At 38.3% G+C, this 22163-nt stretch overlaps 1 protein-coding gene across 3 annotated transcripts in view; it reads right to left on the reverse strand.

The window, feature by feature from the left end:
- The window catches only part of LOC117371878 (polypeptide N-acetylgalactosaminyltransferase 18-like), a 123377-nt gene that overhangs the window by 62950 nt on the left and 38264 nt on the right, over positions 1 to 22163 (reverse strand). For 2 of the 3 annotated variants that reach the window (XM_055222582.1, XM_055222581.1), the window contains exon 3: positions 21313 to 21345. The exons of the other annotated variant lie outside the window; for it this stretch is intronic. In XM_055222582.1, the coding sequence (XP_055078557.1) occupies positions 21313 to 21345 (33 nt within the window). The remainder of the gene's footprint in view (positions 1 to 21312; positions 21346 to 22163) is intronic. 3 annotated transcript variants of the gene reach the window in all.

Raw genomic sequence — 22163 nt, forward strand, 5'->3', positions numbered from 1 at the left:
AGTGTGACAAAGTAGAAAGCCTTTTAAGGTCATAAACAATAGAGCTCAAGGACTACGCTATATGCATAATTTCATATAGTCAAAAATGTGGTAGGTTTTGGAAGGTAATAATGTTTTTATAATAACAAAACATTGAATTGTATATTTGTTGGGTTTCACAAAAGTGAAAGGCAAGGTAAATATGCCAAGTTGTGAATGAATTATTTAATATTTGTCCAGGTTCAGCTGTTAGGATTTCTCTCAATGTTTGAGCAAAGAACCCGATTGTTGTAAAGCTTCAAAACCAACAAATATGACTTGTTTGTAGCATGTTGACTTGTATGAATGTATGTGAGTCATCTAAAAGTTTTTACAGGAATCCATTTTGGTCTGGCCCCTGGGTGAAAAGTGAGATCCCGAGGCGACATACACCACTGAGCTATGGATTTGTCTAGCGTTTTCTTGTGCCTGCTTATATATCAAACAGTGTGGCTCTGATAACCCTTACCTCAGTGTTTACAGGAAAAACACACTTTTTCCACATTATTTTTTCCACTGTTTTTTTTTTTTTTTCCTCCTACGTGATGTCTGAAAATCAGAGATCAGAGTCAAGGCACACGTTCCATTATCATTATCATCCTCTTCTTTAAAAGCATCAACACTCCTCGTTCTGTGTTAGTGGCTGGCCCTTGTAAAATGGCAATGTCATCCTTCCCCGCTGTGACGTGTGACAAGACAATAGAGGGCGCCCCAGTGCACCTGAGCTAAAAACATAATCCATCATCAGTGAGTAAACAGGGACTCCTCTCACACATCTGATGTCTAGGACCGAGTCTGGCCTGTCCACTTTGCAAATCAATACCTAAGCATTTTCCTGGAAGCCTGTTCACCACATTACAGGATGCTTATTGGTTAAAATGGAGAAGAATATATGGTCTCAACAAGTGATGTTCTAGTGAGCAGGGAGCTAGTGAACATTTTTAACATTGCTATATTTTAATATAATTTTGTGATGCTGAATATTTCTTTCACAACTGAACACTCATTTCTAGTGCAATATAAAACATATTTATCAATCAAGTGGATATTTCTGAGTAATCTGACAGCAAACTAAAGTATTTATACTACTGCTTATAACTGACAAACTGTAGAGCCTTATCCCCCACCCAAAACCAATAACCGCTCCAGTTTAATGTACATTTTTGATATTCACGTTCCCTCCCTGTACACCGTTCTGAGGGCCTCTGCACCACTCCACAGATCAATAGGTGGCAAGTGGGTCTTCCTGGAATCTGCCTCTAGACTAATGATGTCACTGCTTCACAGATAAGACTTCATTGTCTTATATAAGTACATGGTGGAGCCTCTATGAAAGAGAAGGGAGAAGATAAGAGCAGAGATCCTCTTATCAGCCCCAGACATTAGCTGTTTTATCCCATTTGAACAAATTTAATCCAAAACAGCAGCATCCCTTTAAGGTTTTGATAAAAAGTGTGCTTTGAAAAATACACAATCTAAATAAAGGAGAGCAGCTTTTATCTTGTGGTGTCCTGGCTGCAGCAATTAATGTGAACATCAGCTATATACTGATAAAGCAGGTAGACACAACAGACTTTGGACAAATATGAGGGGAAAACAAAACAGTGGTTCATGCTCATCGCAGATGTGGTGGTAACAGAAACTGCAATGAAGAATTATTTTAATTAGTGACATTCATTCTCATATAGTGGGTTAGTCATGTGTAAAATAGCCTAATTAATAAAGGAAAAATATACTTCACAATGTATATTTTATTGGATAATCCAGCCAGAGGGTGGTAAGCCAGTATGTTGCCAGCCACAAATCTGGAGAAACTGGCAATATTTGTGTCAGTAAGGGCAAAAAATAGGCAGACAATTTACTATTGAGCACAAGATGAGAGAAAGTAGATGAGACTTTTATAAGGCTGTGAGTAACAACTTTAACATATTTTTTATGTACATTCATTTTCAAACAGACTGAAAACAGTACATGTACATTTTACACTGTCCTATTTTTAGCCTCCCCTCTCTCCCCTCTCTGACAAAACAGTTCAGTCCTCACCTCCTCCACTGTGTTGCTGCTACTCAAACTGAAACATATCCATATGGTACAGAAGGTGACAGTTTGCCTAAATCACGCTAACACACATGCCATGCACCACAGCTGAGCTCCACAACAGGAACAGAAATTGTGTAATTCACTAGAGTACACTAGATAGCCCTAAACATTAATTTGCCTTAAACAGCAACATTTTTGAACTTCTTAGGCCATCAAATGCAAACTCAATATATGCTACATAAAATTTCATGGGAGATAAGGCTTAGATTTTTAAAAACTCTGACCAACACAATGGATGTAATAATTGCATCACATTTGTAAATCTAAACTGAGGACGAACCTCTTTGCCGCTGACCTCTCAGGTGATGATAGTTTTTAAAGAAAGCTGAACAGTTTTTATTTGAATGCAAAAGAATGACTTTCCCCAACACTGTCCAGCCCCGTTCACATGAAATATACATCAGTGTGTGCTGTGCTGGTGATGACTAGAATAAGCAACAAAACAGATTGGAGAGTTTTCTCACAACACTACATTTGCATTTGAAGCGTGGTGTATGCTCTGATGCCACAGTGCAGGACGTGAGGGGCAGAGACCGGGAAGGGGAGGGCAACCTGCTCTGTACCCCAGGAAGCCAATTAGCAAGCTGCAGATTTTTTAGGGTACAGAGGTGTAGCAGCAATACAGATAGGCCTTCTAAATAACTGCAGTAAAGATGCAACTAGCCAGATGGAACAGATGGTAATAATAATGCTGTCATCATAATCAATCAGACCTTAACATACAGCCATTACTGTCTCGAAATAATTGGGATATCCGTTGCCTCGGCCAGGTATTTTCTAAAATACAGTCTATAGAGCTTTGATAGGTAAGTTATTGGTGTCTATAAATCCTCAGTCATCCAATTAGGGTCCAAAAAAATGTTAATGTTGTCAACTGAACAAACATTTTAAGAGAGAAAGAGATAAGAGTTTTGCCACTGATCCAAGTAGCTTCTTCAGTTCTGACAGGTAAATCACTAAGGATGTCAAGACTAACCGGTTTTCCATTTACTGCAAATATTTATGGACACAGCGGGTGTTTTTGAATTTACGGTATATCGCAGAAACGTCAACGTGCAACCAGCTCAATTCAAGTCTCTCACAGGTTGTGTGTGTAGAGCCCAGTCACGAGTTTCACATCGTCATAAACTGAGAATAAGGTGTGTTGTGTTGGGACCCCTCTTATGCCACAACTGCATTATAGCAGGTGTTTTTTAAGTCATCGAGTGTCACTTGAGTCACTCTCTCTTTTTCCCTTCTCTCGACCGCTCTGTGCGAGGAAGATGGCCAGCACCGCGAGTGTATTGGCACACACACATGCAGCACACACACAGAGGAGTCTTATGGGCTTGACACACGGGGAGTGACGTCGCTCTCTCCTGTTGGTGCCAGGGTCGACATGACATGAGAAGTTTACATGTGCTTATTTGTAAATTAAGTCAACTTTATGTGAGCCAACCTTAATGTATTAAATAAAAAAGTAAAAGCTGATTGTCATGGTAGGTCAAAATTCTTATATATATATATATATATATATATATATATATATATATTATGTAAGACCATAACGAAATGTCAATTTTGTCAATGTCAAACAAAGGTAAATACATTTTTTTATTTATTTTTTTATAAATGTGCAGAATGCACATGTGTGCTTTTCAGATTATATAGTGTGATGTCACACAATTACATTTAACTCTCAAAAGAAATATTTGAAAGGTAAATTAATAAATGTTGAACCTGATCATTTAGTGAGTGGACCCCAAATCTCACTATGTACACATTATATATATATATATATATATATATATATATATATATATATATATATATATATATATATATATATATATATATATATATATATATATATATATATATATATATATATATATATATATATATATATATATATATATATATATATATATATATATATATATATATATATATATATATATATATATATATATATATATATATATATAACCCTTAAAAACACTAACAACAATAATCAGCATTTTAACAATAATAATCATCACACCCCCATCTGTTTAATATTATTGGTTTATAAAGTGCTGTAATGTGAACCCAGCACGTGTATGCTCATTGCCATAGACAACAAATATACAAAAACAGTAAGGGAAAAATGGCTGAACAATGTCATGTTGCCATGAGACCTCCCCGGCTGGTGAGGAGAAATAATCACAAAATGTGTGTCTTATCAAAGCTGCCTCTCTGCGTGAGTTATTTGATCCAGCCTGGTGAATGGGCTCCAAACCTGTATCTGGGGAACTATTGTCAGGTCGTGGATGATTTGGTGCTTACTCAACTTCCCCGTTTCTTCGCATAAAGTTTTGGAGCACACGTGTGGCCTTCACCACTGAATCTGCTTTTTCCGGGCAGATTCCCAAAACATGGTGATAAATGCTCCACTGAGTATAAAGAATACAAAAGGCATTCTCCACCATCCTCTTTGGGAAAGGCGGTAGCTGTAGCACCTTTTCGCTCTTGGTTGCTGAATTCCTGAGTATGACCTTATGAGGTGGCATTGATGAAGGAACGCCACCAGGAAAAAAGGCATTGCCCTCTGGTCTTCTGCACCCTGTAATGGCAGGGCTTCAGGTATCTCCAGTGTTCCTGCTTTCAAGTGCTTTCCCAAGGGAAGACTCCAACAGAATCCCCCAATCACTATTTCTCCCCTATCCTCCTAATGACCCTTAACATGTAGTTGGCATTAACTACATCCGGGAGGAGCTTTTGTAGTTGAAATATTTAGAGCCATAAGATGGGGGAGCTTGAAGGACAACAACTTCACTGTTGAGTTTAGATAGGTAGATGAACCCAATAGTGACAAATAAATAAATATCAATTAATTCATAGTATATAGTACACTTATTAACAGCGACATCATACATTTTAAACTAAAACTTGATGTTCATACAAACTGTACAAATGTATGTAACTGTTTTGACTTAATCCATGCTATATATTTTTTCTTTTCACAGGGGAATAGGTTAAAAGTCACTGGAAACATTTAAGAGACCCCTAAATGAGTATCCGCAAATCACTTAAGGATAAAAAAGTGGCTGGAAATAAAAGTTGTGGAAATATTCTCACATGATGAATTTTTTAGAGCCACATCTGAAGGAGCCTGCCACAAGTGGCAACCTCACTGCGGCTCCTCCACGGGAGGAAGATAGTTTTGACCCTGGTGCCTCTGCCTGAAGTGGAATAAGGTTAAATGTGACAAGTGATGATGCAACAAGTGAAAGTAGCCTTGATCAAGCAACACTCCAAACATCATCTTCCAAGGCCTCCATAGAAAAACGCAAAAGAGCTACAGGACAAAACAGCTTTGAGGAATCCATCCTCAGCAGAGTTGACAATATTGGACCCTGACTCCAGCAGCCTGATGTCGAGGATGAGCTCTATCTGCAAAGCCTTCTACCAACACTAAGGCGTTTAACAGGAGCCAAAAAATCTGTGGCCAAAATGGAGATAATGAGAGTGCTCCATAAAGTGGAATCTGGTGAGTCATCTATTAAAGTGATTAGCTGTTCCATTGTTCTTAAATATGTATAGTTTCTAAAAGTACTGTCAAACAATGCACACTGCACAAAAGACATTTATTTTTTATTTTTATTTTTTTAAAATATTTATATATTTATTTTTGTATACAGAATATGGTAGATAGTCTTTTTGAAGATGCCCTTTAAAAATCCTTAAACTTGCACAATTTTACTGCTTCCACTTTTACTGCACTAAATTATATTCAGCCACTAACATGTTTCAGCAATGAAGACATGATCTGTGTTATTCATTTCATTTGTCAGTTGTTGTGATAGATCCAGCCACTAGTGGAAAACACTGTATATTCAGCATGTAAAAATCCCACTCAAATTCAGTAGTGAGTGGTTTGGCACAACTTGACAACATCCAACTGGAGTATAAATATTCCATTTGTGTCTTTAGAAAGGACTTGTTCCAGTGCCATGGAGCTAAAACTCATCCAAACACTCCAACTATAAGCCCTTGTTTTTGTCCAAGTTACAACCACTCCATTTTGTCAACTTGTTCTCTGTCCACTCCAGCCAAGTCTAATGTTTGTGTGAAGTACTTAGCTAAAACGCTCAGAATCACATTACATGCTGTGGTTTATTTGGTTTAGGACAGATTTGTACCCATGCGCATTTGTTAACTGGTAAAGTGTGTCCCTCCCACACGTCTGCAGCTTGTTAAGGAACAACAGCAAAATGACAGGATGTCCTACTGCTTCAGTGTACTGCATATGTTCTGTGTTTGTGTTTCTCATATGATTTCACTACGAACACCGTTTTGGTGTTCAAAGTTTATTATGGTAAATGTTGTGAATTTACCACACTATCCATATTACACAAAATTGACTCTCTACCTTTGTTACCTCCTCAATAATATACCTGAAGTAGTGTGAGTAGTGAGTATCCCTTTATTAGTCTGTCTACATCTCCAAAGCTCAAAATGCTCTGTTCCACCTTGTGATGTCATGGAGTGGTAGTTTTCAACTTAATAGCTACCTAGGCCTGTCACGATAACACATTTTGAAGTACGATATATTACTGAAGTAAATATAGCTGATAAACTATAATACTGAAACCAAACCCTAAAGTAAAACAACCCAAAAGCGATTCTAAATGTACAATATTGTTAAAAGTATTTAATTTGTATCCATAATGAGTCATAGACGTTCATAATTCAACTTTCTACAGCTCAAATCTCATCATAGTGCAGAAAAATAACCAAAATGTTCCCACTAGTGCAAAGAAATAGTGCCCACGATAAATACTAACCTTCAAAAATAATTGTTCCATCTCTTGTATAGTGAACGAAAAGTTGATTTAGTATTTAACATGACAGGCCTACAGCGACCTATGACCTTTTGTCCAGTAGAGATGGGCAACTCCTGGGCTGAAATTATCCAAATGAGAGAAGAATACAGACTAAAAATGCCGGGTTTGTGTGTTAAACGTGTGTGAATGAAACAAAACAACTCCAGGTAACAACATTATGACAGCAATCACAAAATAATGCAATATGCAACCTTTAAAAAGAAGGTTAGTTAATGTAATAACATAACAAATGTTTAGTCTACAATGTTTTTTAACATTACCTAATCTCAAAAAGTTGTGGTGTCTGCAGTTCCTTATAAAGGATTATTATGCAGGAGTGTGTTGTCAATAAGAAGAAGTCCATGGTATGAAATGAATACCCTTGGGGGAAACAGGGCTGCCATTTGCTGCTAAATGGGAATATTTCTCCTTTGACTTAGAGATCAATCATGTAAAGATCCGGAGGGCCGGGTGTGCGCTGCTGCCGGGGTGCTGTTCTCATATCCATCAGCGCTCTCCCAGTCCAGCTAATCCCCGTGATCTAGTGCCAACGCGCGTCTCTCATTCACGAGGGCACCCACTCAGCGCAGCCTCACTGTTTAATGAATGCCCTCTAAGGCTGCTCCCAAAAGCTAATAAAAGAGTGAATCATGACATAAATAACCACACTAAATGTCACATCTAGGGGGCGCTGATAAGCTTAAGCAGTTTTATGATCAGAGGGCATACATCCACTAAGACACAGTCGATGTCTCAGAGTTGTAATGAGAAGCTCAGAGACTACTAGACGTTTAAGACAGCACGATGACACAATCCACAAAATACAGTGTTGTTATGTCGTTTTGCAAGACGCTTCAGCTATATTGTGCCAGTGTGAATGCAGAGCATGACTAAAAGGAGGTGGAGGTGGCTGTTGGTGCAGATTGGCAGCCTTACTTTCACGTGTCAGCCCTATAAGGCAGTTGTGGCTACAGTAGTTTTGCACTTTGAGAAGTTTGTCAAGCGTACAAAATGCACTTGATCCACAGCTTTATAATTATGTACCAACAAGAGGAAGAATTCATTTGAATATATAGTATTTCTGTTCCTTGTTTGTCTCAATTTCACGCTTTGAAGAAGTCCGCGTGTTATCGGCAGAGCAAATAGAAATGTCTCAGCTATGGAATACCACGGTGTTATTTGTGTTACAGATAGTGAGACTGATGATACTGTTACTGTCAGCAATAAACCAATCATTCTGAAGGCAATTGTATGACATCAAAAGTGACAGAAAGAAATTATCTATCTATCTCTCAATGTGAAGACTGAAGGGCATCTGGACAAGAAACGTACAAAAATACAGCTTACGCACTCACTATAGTCATCTCTGAATCAGAACTACTGACATGGAAAAATGATGAAATGCTTTGGAAAATCTCAGGCCATCTAGCAAGAGTAAACAATTACACAGAGAAACGGTTCATATAAAACCATTAGACCACGAAGAATTGCTGACTTTAGACCCGTCTTGTTGTTCCGAGAGCACCAAACAACTTGGCAAAGGCTTAATTATAAAGAAACAAAATACTAAAAGGCCAAACATTTTTGTTCATGGATTCAAATTCATAGCCACTTTGTATAAGTGTTAAGTTTATCCATTACCCCTGTTCAACACTATCCTTATTTTAAAAGTAGGGATGTGCTATAATCAAATGTTGTTTGAAAATGAGATTCTGTTCTCTCAGCTTCGGTATTTTTATGTGACATGAGTACAGTACATCTGTATTGTTTATGTTCAGGAAAATTATAATTAAAACCACATTTATTTGTTTTCTTCAATTTTTGTTGCACCATACTGCCAAAGCAAGTTCCTAATTTGTGAGATTTGTTCACCAATAAAACCTATTCTGATTCTGAATCTTCATATCTCCAAGCCTTATGCAACTTTCCTCCCAATGAAAAAAAATAAAAAATTTAAACAATTAGACTAAATCCATTTTCTTTCCCCATCACCACTTGACACATCGCACCCTAATTGTGCTTGGTTGGTGTTGCCCTCTCCCCTGCAGAGGAAGACGACATATGGCTCTTTTATGGAGCACATAACAAGCGTCTGTGGCCTGGGCTGCTGCAGTGGTCCGTGTCCCACTGTTTGCAGACAGAGCAGATAAAGGTTAGGCCCGTCGCTCCGTGCTCCTTTGACATTTCCACTGCCTTTTTTCTATGTTGAATGAAAATGCCAGGGATGGTTGTGGGCCTGGCTCCTGCTGCGATGTGAATACCACGGTGGCTGCAGTGTGTCATACTGTGCTGAGGTCAGGAATGCTGTAGGTGTTAAGTATAGGTAGAAGGAAAGATAGCAAATGTGAGCTTTTATTGTTCAGAATGGATTGCGATACAAAAAATGATCTGTAATAATATTTTAGATAGATTCTTATGAAATTTCACACTGCATTGCAACTGGTTAAATCTACCTGGCACTCACTCAGAGTACTAGAGGCTGACCAATAGCAGGAGTGGGCGGGAAAAAGTGTCTAAGAATCAAGGAAATTAGTGCATCACAGTATAAAAATTTGACCAATATAACAGATTGTCACAGGAATTAGATCATGACTCATTTTTTATCAGCATATCGCCCGGCCTAACGTAAAGTGTTATCTATTCCATTGTATTTATAATTGTGGTGAATGCAATAAATAAATACTATGATCAGCACTTATTGCTTCTACAGGTCATAAGTAGAACAATGCACAGCACTGGAATTTTAAGCAATGCTAATAATATTATACAAGCCCATGTTTCTTCTAGGAAATTGCATATTCATTTCTTTCAAGGTTGATGTTTTTGCTTAAGACACTGTTTTTCTGTGACTCTTTTGGCTTGCTCACTGCTTCTGAATGCAACCCTGCTGATAGACATCTCTTTGGAAGTAATATAGCCATTATTAACTATTACCGCATTCAGCTTACTCAGAGAATACACCTAATTCAAGGAAGTGCTGAGTCCAAGGCGGAGGGCTATGTGACTTCCTGGTGTGTGAGTAGAGCTCGTGAAGGACGTTTTCTTATGTCCAGTGAGGCTTTAAGTGTGTGCTAAAAGGCCAACGCTGAACTGCAGTGTGACGCTGTGTTTGACACACAGCCAATCACATGGGCCTTAAAGAGAGACAGTGGCAGACAGCCTAGCTTGATTGCCTACTCTCTGTGCATGTTTTGTTCTGAATGCTTGAACAAAATGCATCTTGTCGGCTCAGACTTGTCCTTCCTTTGGGTCTGATTCAGCACTTAGTCTGGACTGACAGCTCCTCAGGTCGGGGTGTGTGTGTGTGTGTGTAGGGGTGTGTGTGTGTGTGTGTGGGGGGGGGGGGGGGGGGTGCGTGCGTGTGTGTGCGTGCGTGCGTGTGCGTGCGTGCTTGTGTGTGCGCTCGGAGCAGCACTGGTCTGTCCTTGGACACATCACCAGCAACAAGCTCCCAGGCCTTGGTCACAAACTCACCCTCTCAAGAATTTGTGCTGTCTGCAGAAGAGGTTTTGGAGACTGTGCTTCTGCAAACATGCATTTAACTTCAAACTGGATCAGTGGAACAATAGTTGACATGGTGTCTAAGACAGAAGAACACATTTCTGAGATTTATTCAGGAGAGGACAAAGTGCCTTTTGCAGCAATAACAGTATAATAAAATGTAGTCCAGGACCAGAGCTCTGTGTTTCTACATGAGTTATAAATCTGTCCATTCTGTCCTTCACACTGAAGGATGTGTCTGTGTAAGTAAAGCCGTCTTCTCATCATCACGGCACAACTATTTATGTGTTTGCTGTAACTGTAAGCAGCAACAATAAAGTCACGTCCTTGACAGGTTTACACAGTTTAGAATGCAGTCCATGATGGGCCCCCAACAAAATACAAATCCTTTTAATGTTGTACATTACAACCTAAGGGTCATAGGCCTTTCAATTGCATAATGCGCAGTGTGAGTTGGGGACTGAGTTTAAGGCATTTCAGAATATCTCTGCTCGGTGTTATTTAGTAATGTATTTAGTTTCATTTGCATTTGATTAAACAGCTGTTTGTTGTTGGAGAATATTTCTCATCCAGCCCAAAATAATTTGTCCAAAAAGTAAAACGTCCATTTGATCTCCTCTGTAATCCTATTAAATCCATGTCAGTATTCAGGCCTTTGTTCCTCATGAATCACTTTACTTTTCATCAGACTTCCCCTGTTTAAACAGAAGCCCTCTCAACACCACACTATATTTCATTTACCTCGCTGTTCAGAAAAGCGGAGTGCAAACAGCAGCGCTTGTCCCAGTCTCCGCTCTGTTACCTTAAATCAATACAAAGAGGAATATAATGAATAAGAAAAGAGGGAGCAATCCCCTGCTCTAACATACACTACTTTGTTCCTAAAGTCATTTCAGACATGTTCTTTGTGCAGTATGAAACATTTATCAAGTGCACTGTTTGTGCTGGCTATAACATGTTAGCATGCACACAAATTAAAATCGAAATAAAAATTAAAGCAAACAATTTTTTCCCCTCTCCTCTAAAAATGTTCTGCAAACTACAGAAAATTGTCAAAACTAAAAAGATTATATTCAGATATCCACCCATTGGTGGAAATCTTTAATCAATGAGATAAAACAAACTATTATATTAAACACGCAGCACCAACATTTAATTTGGCATCACTGATTTCAAAGCAGTCAGTGCTGCAAGGCCCTGTACATGGCCCTGTGCCAAACTTTGCTGCCTGTGATTGAAGTGAGCAGCCTTTCTTGCATTTTTAATGCAATTTCCATTGCAAGAAAGTGGGGAAAATAAAAATTGCCTTTTTTCCAACTCAATTTTTTGCCCAACCCTAGAACAAATTGTCCTACATTTGTGACATGAAATGAAGGCGTGCAAATGCCTGCAGTGTACTGTGATTTTACATACACAGTTAAAAGTGGGAATAATTATTATAATACATGGTAACAACAAACATTTTATGTGAGTGAACTTCATTACTGTCATTAAATACGAGGTGTATTTTCACATACAGTAGGAGCAACATAGCTCTTCAATATATAAAAAGGAATTTCTGTGCATCCTGGTAGAAATTTTCTGGATAAAATAAATACTGAGAATAAGACATGCCTCCACACTTGCTTCAGCAATCAGAAGTGCTCAGTATTCATGGAGAGTGGTTAGTGTCCTGCCTGGTGCACGGTAACAGCAGAGTACTGGGGCAGTGGCTCGTACATTAAATCATTTAGATAATGCACAGACCTGAGGGAGCACACACATATATGACCAGAACAGGAGCAGTGTTAGGAGGGGCGAGGATGTGACCAGACCACCAATAATAGTCATACGGCATCGGACAGTCTCCCTCCACACCTCCGGGGGAGCTTATATATTATTTAGTTGTGGAGTTGGGACACTTCAAGAGCAACTGTGGTATACAAGCTTGTCCAACACGTGAATAACTGAGGGAGTTTATGCACAACTTTAGGCACACATTAAATGAGATGAGGCCAGTGTTTTATCAAGACGTTCATGTTCTACTAGAGCAGGATATTATCTGTTTATCCACATAATGATTATAAAAACATTCCAGAGACAAAACTGACCATGCTCAATGCACCTGTGGTCACAGAATACACAAATACTTGCAAGCAACATTTCTTCTCCATCGAAAGGCTATGTATGCAGTTGTATCCAAATCTATCCAGTTTCTTTTAAATCTATTGGCGAATGTACTTAATTTTTGTTCTGTAAATTGCAGATTTAACCACTGAAGACTCTATGTTGAAACAAGATTTATGTCAAGGAAGCTCATTTTTAAAAATCCACACAGTGCTACAGTGTGAAGTGAAAAATACTCTGGTGTGCAGCTGAAATAGAATAAAATATCTGTTACCACCAAGAAAAGTCAGAAGGGTTATAAAGGGTTTGGAAGGATCAGAAAAGTACCTGTGAAACTCTCTGTTTACTTCAATGTGAGAGCGGACGTGGAAGTGTCTGGCCTTAGTCCCGTTAATCTTTGAGGTGGCTTTATTAAATTCAGTGTCTACCTGAGAGCCTTGAGAGCAAAGCTTGTCTGGGTCGGCGAAAACTGACTAAGCTTTTGCACCAATTAGGAGCAGCTGCTTAAGGAGCCTGACTCAGTCCCATAATGCATTGCTGTCTCCTCCACTCCACAGGCTCTCTCACAGTGTAATGAATTGGCAGCATCATAACGCCTCCTCCACGTCTCTTTGACTTAATTAAGACAAGTGTTTCTCTGCTGGAGAGGGATGTACTCAACCGAGAACGTGTGTATACTGTAAGCACCCATGCAAACAACATGTAAAGACATTCAAATCTTAAATGGTGAAAATGGGTCAACATGTGACAAAGGCTTTGATTTCAAGAAGTTCAACACTCTCTCAACCAATCCTTTTTTTATAGACCAGAATCAGCTTGCAAGTTTGGTTAATTTAAATACAAAAATGTACCAACAGACACATATCCTACCGTTTGTAACATGGCGTTATGACCTTTTTTATTCCCTCATAAAGACACACATAAAGGTACATCGGCAATAAAAGTGTCAGTTACTTGTCAAAGTTGCCTGAAAAGGTGCGAACTTCAGAGTTTGCTTAAAAAAAATAGACATTATTACGAAGCACACATCCTACATATCCGTGTGCTTGAACCTAATATATCAGACTTCCAGAAAAATGGCGTAAAATGATGAAACCAAATGTGCGCCTTGCTCTGCTCCCTCCTCAGCGCCGTGGAGCCGTCTGCTGTATTTATGCTGCACGACACTGTCAGCACTTTTCGTGAGCTCACTTCCAGCAGCTCTGAGTGCATGGGAGCCACAGGTATAATTGTCTGTAACATCACGAAATTTGTCCACAGCGTCAACTAGATAGCACTTAAACTCATGTCGTACAGCGTGTTGTATATAGCTTATTCATAAAGACATGCTGGAGAGTGCATGAATATTCTAAGTGCAGTTTATTTATGGAGGAGGAAGAGTAATGCACTCCTGATCAAATTTATATAAATGGACTTTTAAGCACAGCACTTACAGCGTCCGTATTAAATCTTTATGAAGATCCCTTTATGGCAGCAGTTCACCCTGTTTGTGGGATCAACACAGCATCTCAGAACAGCAAACAATAAATGAGAGTAACCGTCAGGTCTTGTTTGGGTGAAGAATAGTAGTAGTAATATAAAAAAAAAAAAAAAATACAAAATGCTTTACTACAGCTCCAATTCAAAGTAAGTGTTAAAAGCATTGACCTCAGAAGTAGAATACTACATTTTAAAAAGTCTTATTTTTCAAAGTTACCAGGTGATGTGAGAATTTCTAAGGTTGTGCAACTTTAATAGGATGATAAAATTTTGCAACTGGCAGGTTCAAATAAAAAACAGATAAGAACATTGCTAGGGCTAAATTTTATGACTAAATGAAACCAAAATGTTCCGAGTTGTAAACCAGGAATAGAACGGGTACATAGAATCAAACTAGGTCTGAACTTCGAGACTTTTCTGTCCCAAAGGTTCTTCATTATTGACCAGTCAACTGTTTCAGTGAGTTAACTTAAATTGTGCAAGCACGGCAAAGCTCCAACTAAAAGCAAAAACAGCTGCTCGTATGATTTATTTATTTTTTGACGAGAATACGTATTTTTCCCGTCACTGAAACAATGCATCAAACCAGAACACTTTACATACAAGGAGGCGCTATAGTCAGGCTGTGGACACGATGAGCTTTGCCTGGATTAGCTATAGAATATTGTGGTGACCCTGGAACTGAATAGCCAGAAGAAAACAGTAGAATTGAATACTAATCTAAAGTACATTACTGTCAAGGGTATTATGAAAGCCATGTCCATATGAACTAATACAGCAAACTACAGTTCAACAAAATAAGCTAAAATCTCCTTCATGGTGATATACAAAGCAGATCTTGTTGCTGCAGCAGTAAAACTCTTTGTCAGGAATCCAATAAACAGACAGTGTGACTCAGCAGGTCAGCGAGCGTCCATCTCAGCTGTCAATCAATGCCCACACAGTGAGGCCACACTCCACTGTGAACAAGCACACACCTGAATGAATGAACAACATATATGTTGGTATATACAACAACACTGTTGTAATGGTGGGTGTAGCGGACCGAAGAGTGCAGACTCGGGGCAGATTTACGGTGTTTATTTACAATAGTGCAAAAGACAGTTCAGACAGTTCATTTATCACACACGGGACGTAGGTAGCGGGAGGCAGACCAGACGGGCGTAGTCCAGAGCGGGCAGGAGACATCCAGGGCCGGAGCATGACAGGAAGGACCGAGCAGGAATAATCCAGCAAGCGGGAGCCAGGGCAGGTGACGGGAAACAAGCCGGAGACCAAGACAGGATAGGAGGCAAAGGCACACGTAGGATCCCGCAGACAACGACAGGACAGACAGGGTGAGGAAACGCGGACGATCTCGCGCCAAGTGTCTGGCCCCAGCTCCTCTTATGCTCCGCAGCAGGTGGAGGCAATTGCGCTGATGAGCTGCAGGTGCGCGCAGGAGGAGCCAGGAGCTGAGCCCAGCTCCGGCAGGTGAGGGAGGGAAGGAGCAGGACAGGAGGTAAAACGTGGAGCGGATGGTGCGGATCATGACAAACATACAGGTATCACAAGTGTAGCCTCGCTCTGACTTTTTATTATTATTATTATATTTTATCTTCTCTAGATTAATTGTGCTGCTCTTCCTCACACGGGCAGTGGACTCCTTGGGTTGTTTATGAATCATACTGAAGAGAAAATGTTGCCAGAAACATCAAAGGTTGGATAAAACAGATAATGTTTTTCAGAAGGATCAAAATAAGTCTTATATTGCAGTAAACCCATACTACCGCATTTCAGTAAATATCTAAAAAACTGAAGTCTGTTGTGTTTGTTTTATGTCTATTATATATATATATATATATATATATATATATATATATATATATATATATATATATATATATATATATATATATATATATAAATATATATATATGAGGGTCATTCAATAAATAAGGTCATTCAATAAATAAGGTGATTTTTTCGGTATAAGGACTTTTAATACAGTTAGAAGCCCACTTGTAGACATTTTTTTGGCTGAAACATGTGGCATCATACACAGCTTTCAACAATTTCAACGGGTTTGCACCCTTCAGCAACCAAAAATTTGATAAATGGCCGCTGTTCAATCCTGGAGTATGCTTCTTGGTTGGCCATCTTTGTTAATCGCCAAAACTCTCAAAGTTTTTTTTAAATCTGCAAAAGAAATTAAATCCATGTGAAAAACAAGTTTTAAAAAAAAGTAAGCTTCTAACTATATTAAAAGTCCTTATACCGAAAAATTCACCTTATTTATTGAATGACCCTCGTGTGTGTATATATATATATATATATATATATATATATATATATATATATATATATATATATATATATATATATACATATACATACACCCCCCCCCCCCCCCCCCACACACACACACCCCCACACACACACACACACCCCTACACCGGTATATATACATTTTTTATACTTTCTTATATTTTCATATTTTTGAACCTGATAACAATATTCAGACAATATTTTAACAATGCATCAGGAATATGCTCAAATGTGACTGTAAAAGTCTGGGTTGAGATTCCAATTTAGCAACATCTTCAAAATGTAGTAAATGGTGAATTATTTCAATAATTGTAAGTAACTGTAAATTATAGTTAAATATTGTTTTCACTCAAGATGAAGTTCTGATAATTTACTAATCACACGAGCACAGCTATGAAAAGAGTTGGATTTCTAGGAATTCAAATTGACATTTTTTTAAACTTTGGAAAATATATTATTTAAAAAAAGAAAAATGTAGGCCTATTTTTTAAATTGGGACTTTGTACCAGGCCCTGTTTGAATCTCATCTAAATTATTGTCATGTGGTGTAACACCTAAGGTAGGTAGGTGTATTTTAATTGCTATGGGCCCCATTTATAAGCTACGGACAAAACATCCACTCATCAGACTTGCGAGAACCAAAACTGTCGCGAGAGCACCTTGGGACCCCAATCTGCCGTACATCTCCATCTCAAAGTCATTAACTACTCCTTTGAGGTACAGATCTCAGCCAAGAAAAGAAATAAAAGGAGAGTTAAATCGTCAGGTTTTGTTAGGAGAGCCCGTCCATCTTTGAACAGGAAAGGGGGGTCTTGGACATCATTTATCTCCTACATTTATGTCCTATTTATAACCTAAATCAAAACAAGGAAAACAATAGTGATAGCAAATATGCTAAAAGGTGTGAGAGGAGTCTGAACAGAACTTAGTGTAGTTCAATAAACCTAGCTAAAACAGAAACTGTAAACAAATAGGTGTGTTAGTTTCAGTGTAGTTAGCTCCTCCCTTCAGGTAGATATAAGACCGTGTTCTCCAGCAATCTGACATGAACTGCAGAAGCTGCTGGGATGAGGGCAAACCATATTCACCCTAAAACTTTTGTCCAGTTGACAGAATAGAATTTTCCTTTTAGTAAAGCTAAGGACTGCTTCAGGGGTGTTACATTTACATAATGTGCTTGCTAAATTGTGCTTAGTGTTTTTACTGTACATTTTGTCATTTTGTAATAAACTAAACTCTGCGTTCTAAATAATCTGTATCGGCCAAGAAAAAAAAACAAAAAACGTATTGGTTGTTCTCTACTTTTTAATGTCATTTTTTATCCGCCCTTTTTTTTCAATATATCTCCCACCTCATAGTAAAGAGGGTTGGAACGATTTTAACTCTTATGTCGGTGTATTATGCACATTTACCATTTTCACATGACTGCATAGAGATGTGATATTCACTATGGATCCCACACATGAAGTCCATGTAGATAAGATGTTAATATCTGCCCTGCAGCATGTTCTGCTTGAATGACTTGACGGACACAATGGCCAGATACAGTAATTTGCATAATTTGGGCTCATCGTGAAGGCAAGGCGTGCCATCAACATATAGCCCAGCTTTGAGTGTCAGAATGAAACATTATAATCAAAGTAATGTGAGCATTCTTGTGATAATGGACAGCTTTAATCTGCAGAGCCATTTCATTCATCTGTTGTTTAATCACACGTTTGACCTCAGAACAAAGGCAATCTGGAGCTGCGACTTTGGGAAGACTTTAAGCAGCGTCACAGCAAGTGTCATTTTATCTGATGGAAGTTATATAACAATAGAAACGTTACAAAAGAACGATGTACATATTGTTTTTTTTATAGTAAAATTATGGCTATTGTGGAAGGCAACTAAATAACAGTGTGTTGGTTATATATGTGAAAAAGTGAATGTTTGAAAAATGCACTGTATACATTTTCTTACAGGGTTTTGCCACCTATTTATTTCCCCGGAAATGTTCTTGTATTGCCTGAATTTCCCACAAAATAAAACTATCTATAGTATTTACATTAGGGTGTTTTTATTACTCAAAAGTGCTTTGAAAAAGATTATACTCTTATTAGGAGAGGGATCATCTCCCCACAGATCTGACCTGTAACTTGGGATCATTCGCTTGCGTGGAAATCCATGGCATAACTTTGACAGAAGAGTTACATAGTGCACCTTTAGCCTTATGGGTAAAAACAGTGGTAGGAGTTGGAGTACTTGAAGGACCTGATAACTTCATTAATGGGGCATAATTATGTCCAATATGTCCATGGGGCATAATTATTTCCACTAAGGCTGTGTACAATTAATAGTTCTGGCTCAGATGGATATTTGTAATCTACACAACCATTGAAACTAAAGTGTCACAAAACATTACAAATAAAACACATATGGTCTGGACTTTCTTTACAGCTAAATTATGGCATTGTAAAAGTTTATAATATGAAATAATCCTGGTTTCAATTGAGCCAAATAATCATTACAAATGACATTTTTTGCAATAATCTAGCAGTCCTACTCTCCATTTTAATCACAAAAACATGTGATTGGAGTAAAAGTCCTTTATCTCAAACAAGTATGTGTGTGTACAATGTCTTTTTAAATGGAAACCTTCACTTCTGCTGGAGCTACTACTTTCTGTGTCTTTTTAACTTTGAAGCAGGAAATGCCATGTCCGCTCCACAAACCCTAACAACAAGTGCTTTGGTCAGGAGAAAGAGCAAACAGTGATTCAAAATGTCACAACACAGGCCAGGCTAAGGCTCACGACGTGTGTGGAGAATGCAGGCTGTTTGCTGGTATAGGTCGCTGTGACAGATAGCACTTTAAAGTAAAGGTTAAATGGAGATGCGGCCCTGGGGCTGATAATGTATTGGCTCTGCCCTGGTTCATTCTGAGCAGCCATCTTGGATACTGGCCTCTGCCTCTGCATCCATCTGTTAACACGGACTGACCCAGGAATGCACCGGGAGCAGAGCCAGAATCAGGGAAGGGGCTAAAAAAGTCATTAAGCAACGCAGATTTTAATTGTAGAACAATCAAGATTCAAGAATGTGCCGTTTATAGTGTTTAATTGAAAATATTTGTGCAAGCATTTCACTATGCTTTTAAGTGACTATGTTCACAATTTGAGCTGCATTTCATGTGTTTTAAAGCAGTCCATGGTGCCCTGTTATCATCTCAGCTGTGATTACACATTTGACTGGGCAGTGATCTGATGAGAAGTGACACATCAGAAGCTTTTTTAAGTCTAAAAATGAAAGGGACTGTGGACCATTTCTACTCATGATATCTGATATGATATGTATAATTAGTGAGATGAATTGTGAATATTGTCAGATTAATTAGAACTACTGTTTAAATATGCCCCTCAGTCATGGTCAATATTGGTCCATTATGTCTTTGGGTTAATGGGTAAATTTGCAGCATGTTGTGATACTAAATAAACAATTTTAATAGGGCACTGTATAATTTGTCTGAATAATTGAAACAAAACATAAAAACACAATTTTGGATTAAATTTGAGACACTACTACTTATTGAGTGAACCATCTCACACTCTGAGGACTTCAGGGACCGGCCTCCTGCTGGTGCCCAGAGTCAGGACTAAACATGGAGAATCAGTGTTTCAGTTTTATGCAGCTAAAACCTGGAACAGTCTTCCTGAAGATGTGAGACAGGCCTCTACTCTGACAATATTTAAATCAAGGCTAAAAACGGTTCTGTTTAGCTGTGCATATGATGGAAAGGTTTTTATTCTGCACTCTTCTATTTTAATGTTAACTTTATAATTATTTGTAATGATTTATGTTTTGATTTGTTGCTTTGTGATTTTAGCATCTTTCTTATTCCATAAAGCACTTTGAATCACTTTGTGTATGAACTGTGCTTTACAAAAAAACTTGCCTTGCCTTGAGTACTCAGCAAATCTAACTGACCAACTGTGCTTTGTAACTTAGTTTCCAGGCAACCTGTTTGGAGCAGACTGTGACCTGACCAAACCAACTGTCCCACACACACAGTGCACTTATGTAAACCACCCCCTAGTGAACACAACAGTAGCATCATGGGAGCATGGTTAACCAGAGCTGTGACTGGCCCTCGCATGGACACAGTCAGGTCAGATCCACTGTGCCCACTGTGATGTGACGCCGCTGACTCCAGGCACTCTATCAGGCTGTGCTCGGCCTGTTACACAAGGGAAATGTCAGGGCATAATTATAGTCAAAAGATAACCTCAACTTGGCCACTCGGTCATCAGAACCATTCATCTCTAATATATTTTACAAAGCTGTTTACTTATAAAGCAATTCACCAATTACTCAACACATTACTGGTTTGAATATTAAATGTGTTAAATACTGTTCTAACTATAACTCTATTTTAAGTGACTGAGATTAGCATAGCAGCAGTCACTATTATTGTCTCACCAATTCCTTATGTTTGGACTATGATCTATTGCTAACTACTAAACTAAAAAAAAAAACAACTTTAAATTTTAGAAATACAGCCTATTTCAGCCTATCGTGTGTATTTTTCCTCCGTTTAATAACCATACAGAGCTTCTATTAAATTAAATTGGAACACAGACAATAAGACAGGAAATGGAATGATTTTCTTTTCTCAGTGTTTTCTTGTTTTTTTATCTTTTCATTATAAACACTGCCTATTCTGAAAAGATTCTAAATGAGCCCAAGAAAAATACCATACCATTTACTGAAATAGTTTGTGTGCGTAATTGCTCAGACTGGATCTGTAACAGAGTACCAAGGCATTGTAAGTGATTGGGTTGTGATGAATGACCAGTGACCGTCCTGATTGTAAACAGAGACGACTGCTGCTCCTCCTCCGGCTCCTGTTCCCTGGAGGAGACACTACAGAATACCAGAGCTCTCATTCTATCAGTCAGCAGCGAGACCTTCAAGACAAAAGCCTGTGCACTTGCATCTTCTCTCGCTGCCTCCTGCCAACTTCCTGTCAACATGAAACCAAACCACCTCCTCTTTACCTGCCCCTCACCTGTCACGCTCTCACCTTTCATTCTTCTTTTGTAGAGATGATCGGTATGTCTTTTGTTGTGATGCGCTTTAATCCAGAAAGTGGGAGTGGCATAGTAGGTTATATATATTTTTTTTTCTTTAATAATGGAAATGGGATTATACTACGACGGCGAACTGATGGTTTAACAGACACTGGAAATGTGGGTCTTCAGTAAATGCATGGGACAACACTGCAATTTTGCGTCACAACCATGGCCAAAATTGATGCAATATTATTATATCTAGGCCTGTCACGATAACACATTTTGAAGCATGATATCGTTACAGAGAAATATTGTGATAAACGATAATAATAATAATAGCAGAATGTATTAATAATTTGCCATAGAAGTATTTATTCAACCCTCTACAGCCCAAATCTTACCATATCACATAAAATGGCTAAAATCTCCCCATTATTGCAAAGAAATTCTATGCGATAAATATTGAGCCCCAAAATATATTGTTCCAGCTTTCATATAGTGAACAATAAGATGAATTGTACTTATAGTGACAGGCCTAATAATATCACAACTGAAATTAAAATAGCTAAATTGCCCTATAAAAAATGTTGTAGAAATATAACTAAACAACTTAACACTTCATGTACTTGAGTAAAGGACATAAAATTATCTTAGTCATGTGTTTAAACAACATTATAGAACTGAACAATAGCAAATTATTACATTTTGAAGTGACTTTGTTTTGTGTTTAAGGGTACATTTCCTTATTCCAATTG

Source organism: Periophthalmus magnuspinnatus, chromosome 6 (genome assembly GCF_009829125.3).
Source record: "Periophthalmus magnuspinnatus isolate fPerMag1 chromosome 6, fPerMag1.2.pri, whole genome shotgun sequence".
Taxonomy (NCBI): Eukaryota; Metazoa; Chordata; class Actinopteri; order Gobiiformes; family Gobiidae; genus Periophthalmus; species Periophthalmus magnuspinnatus.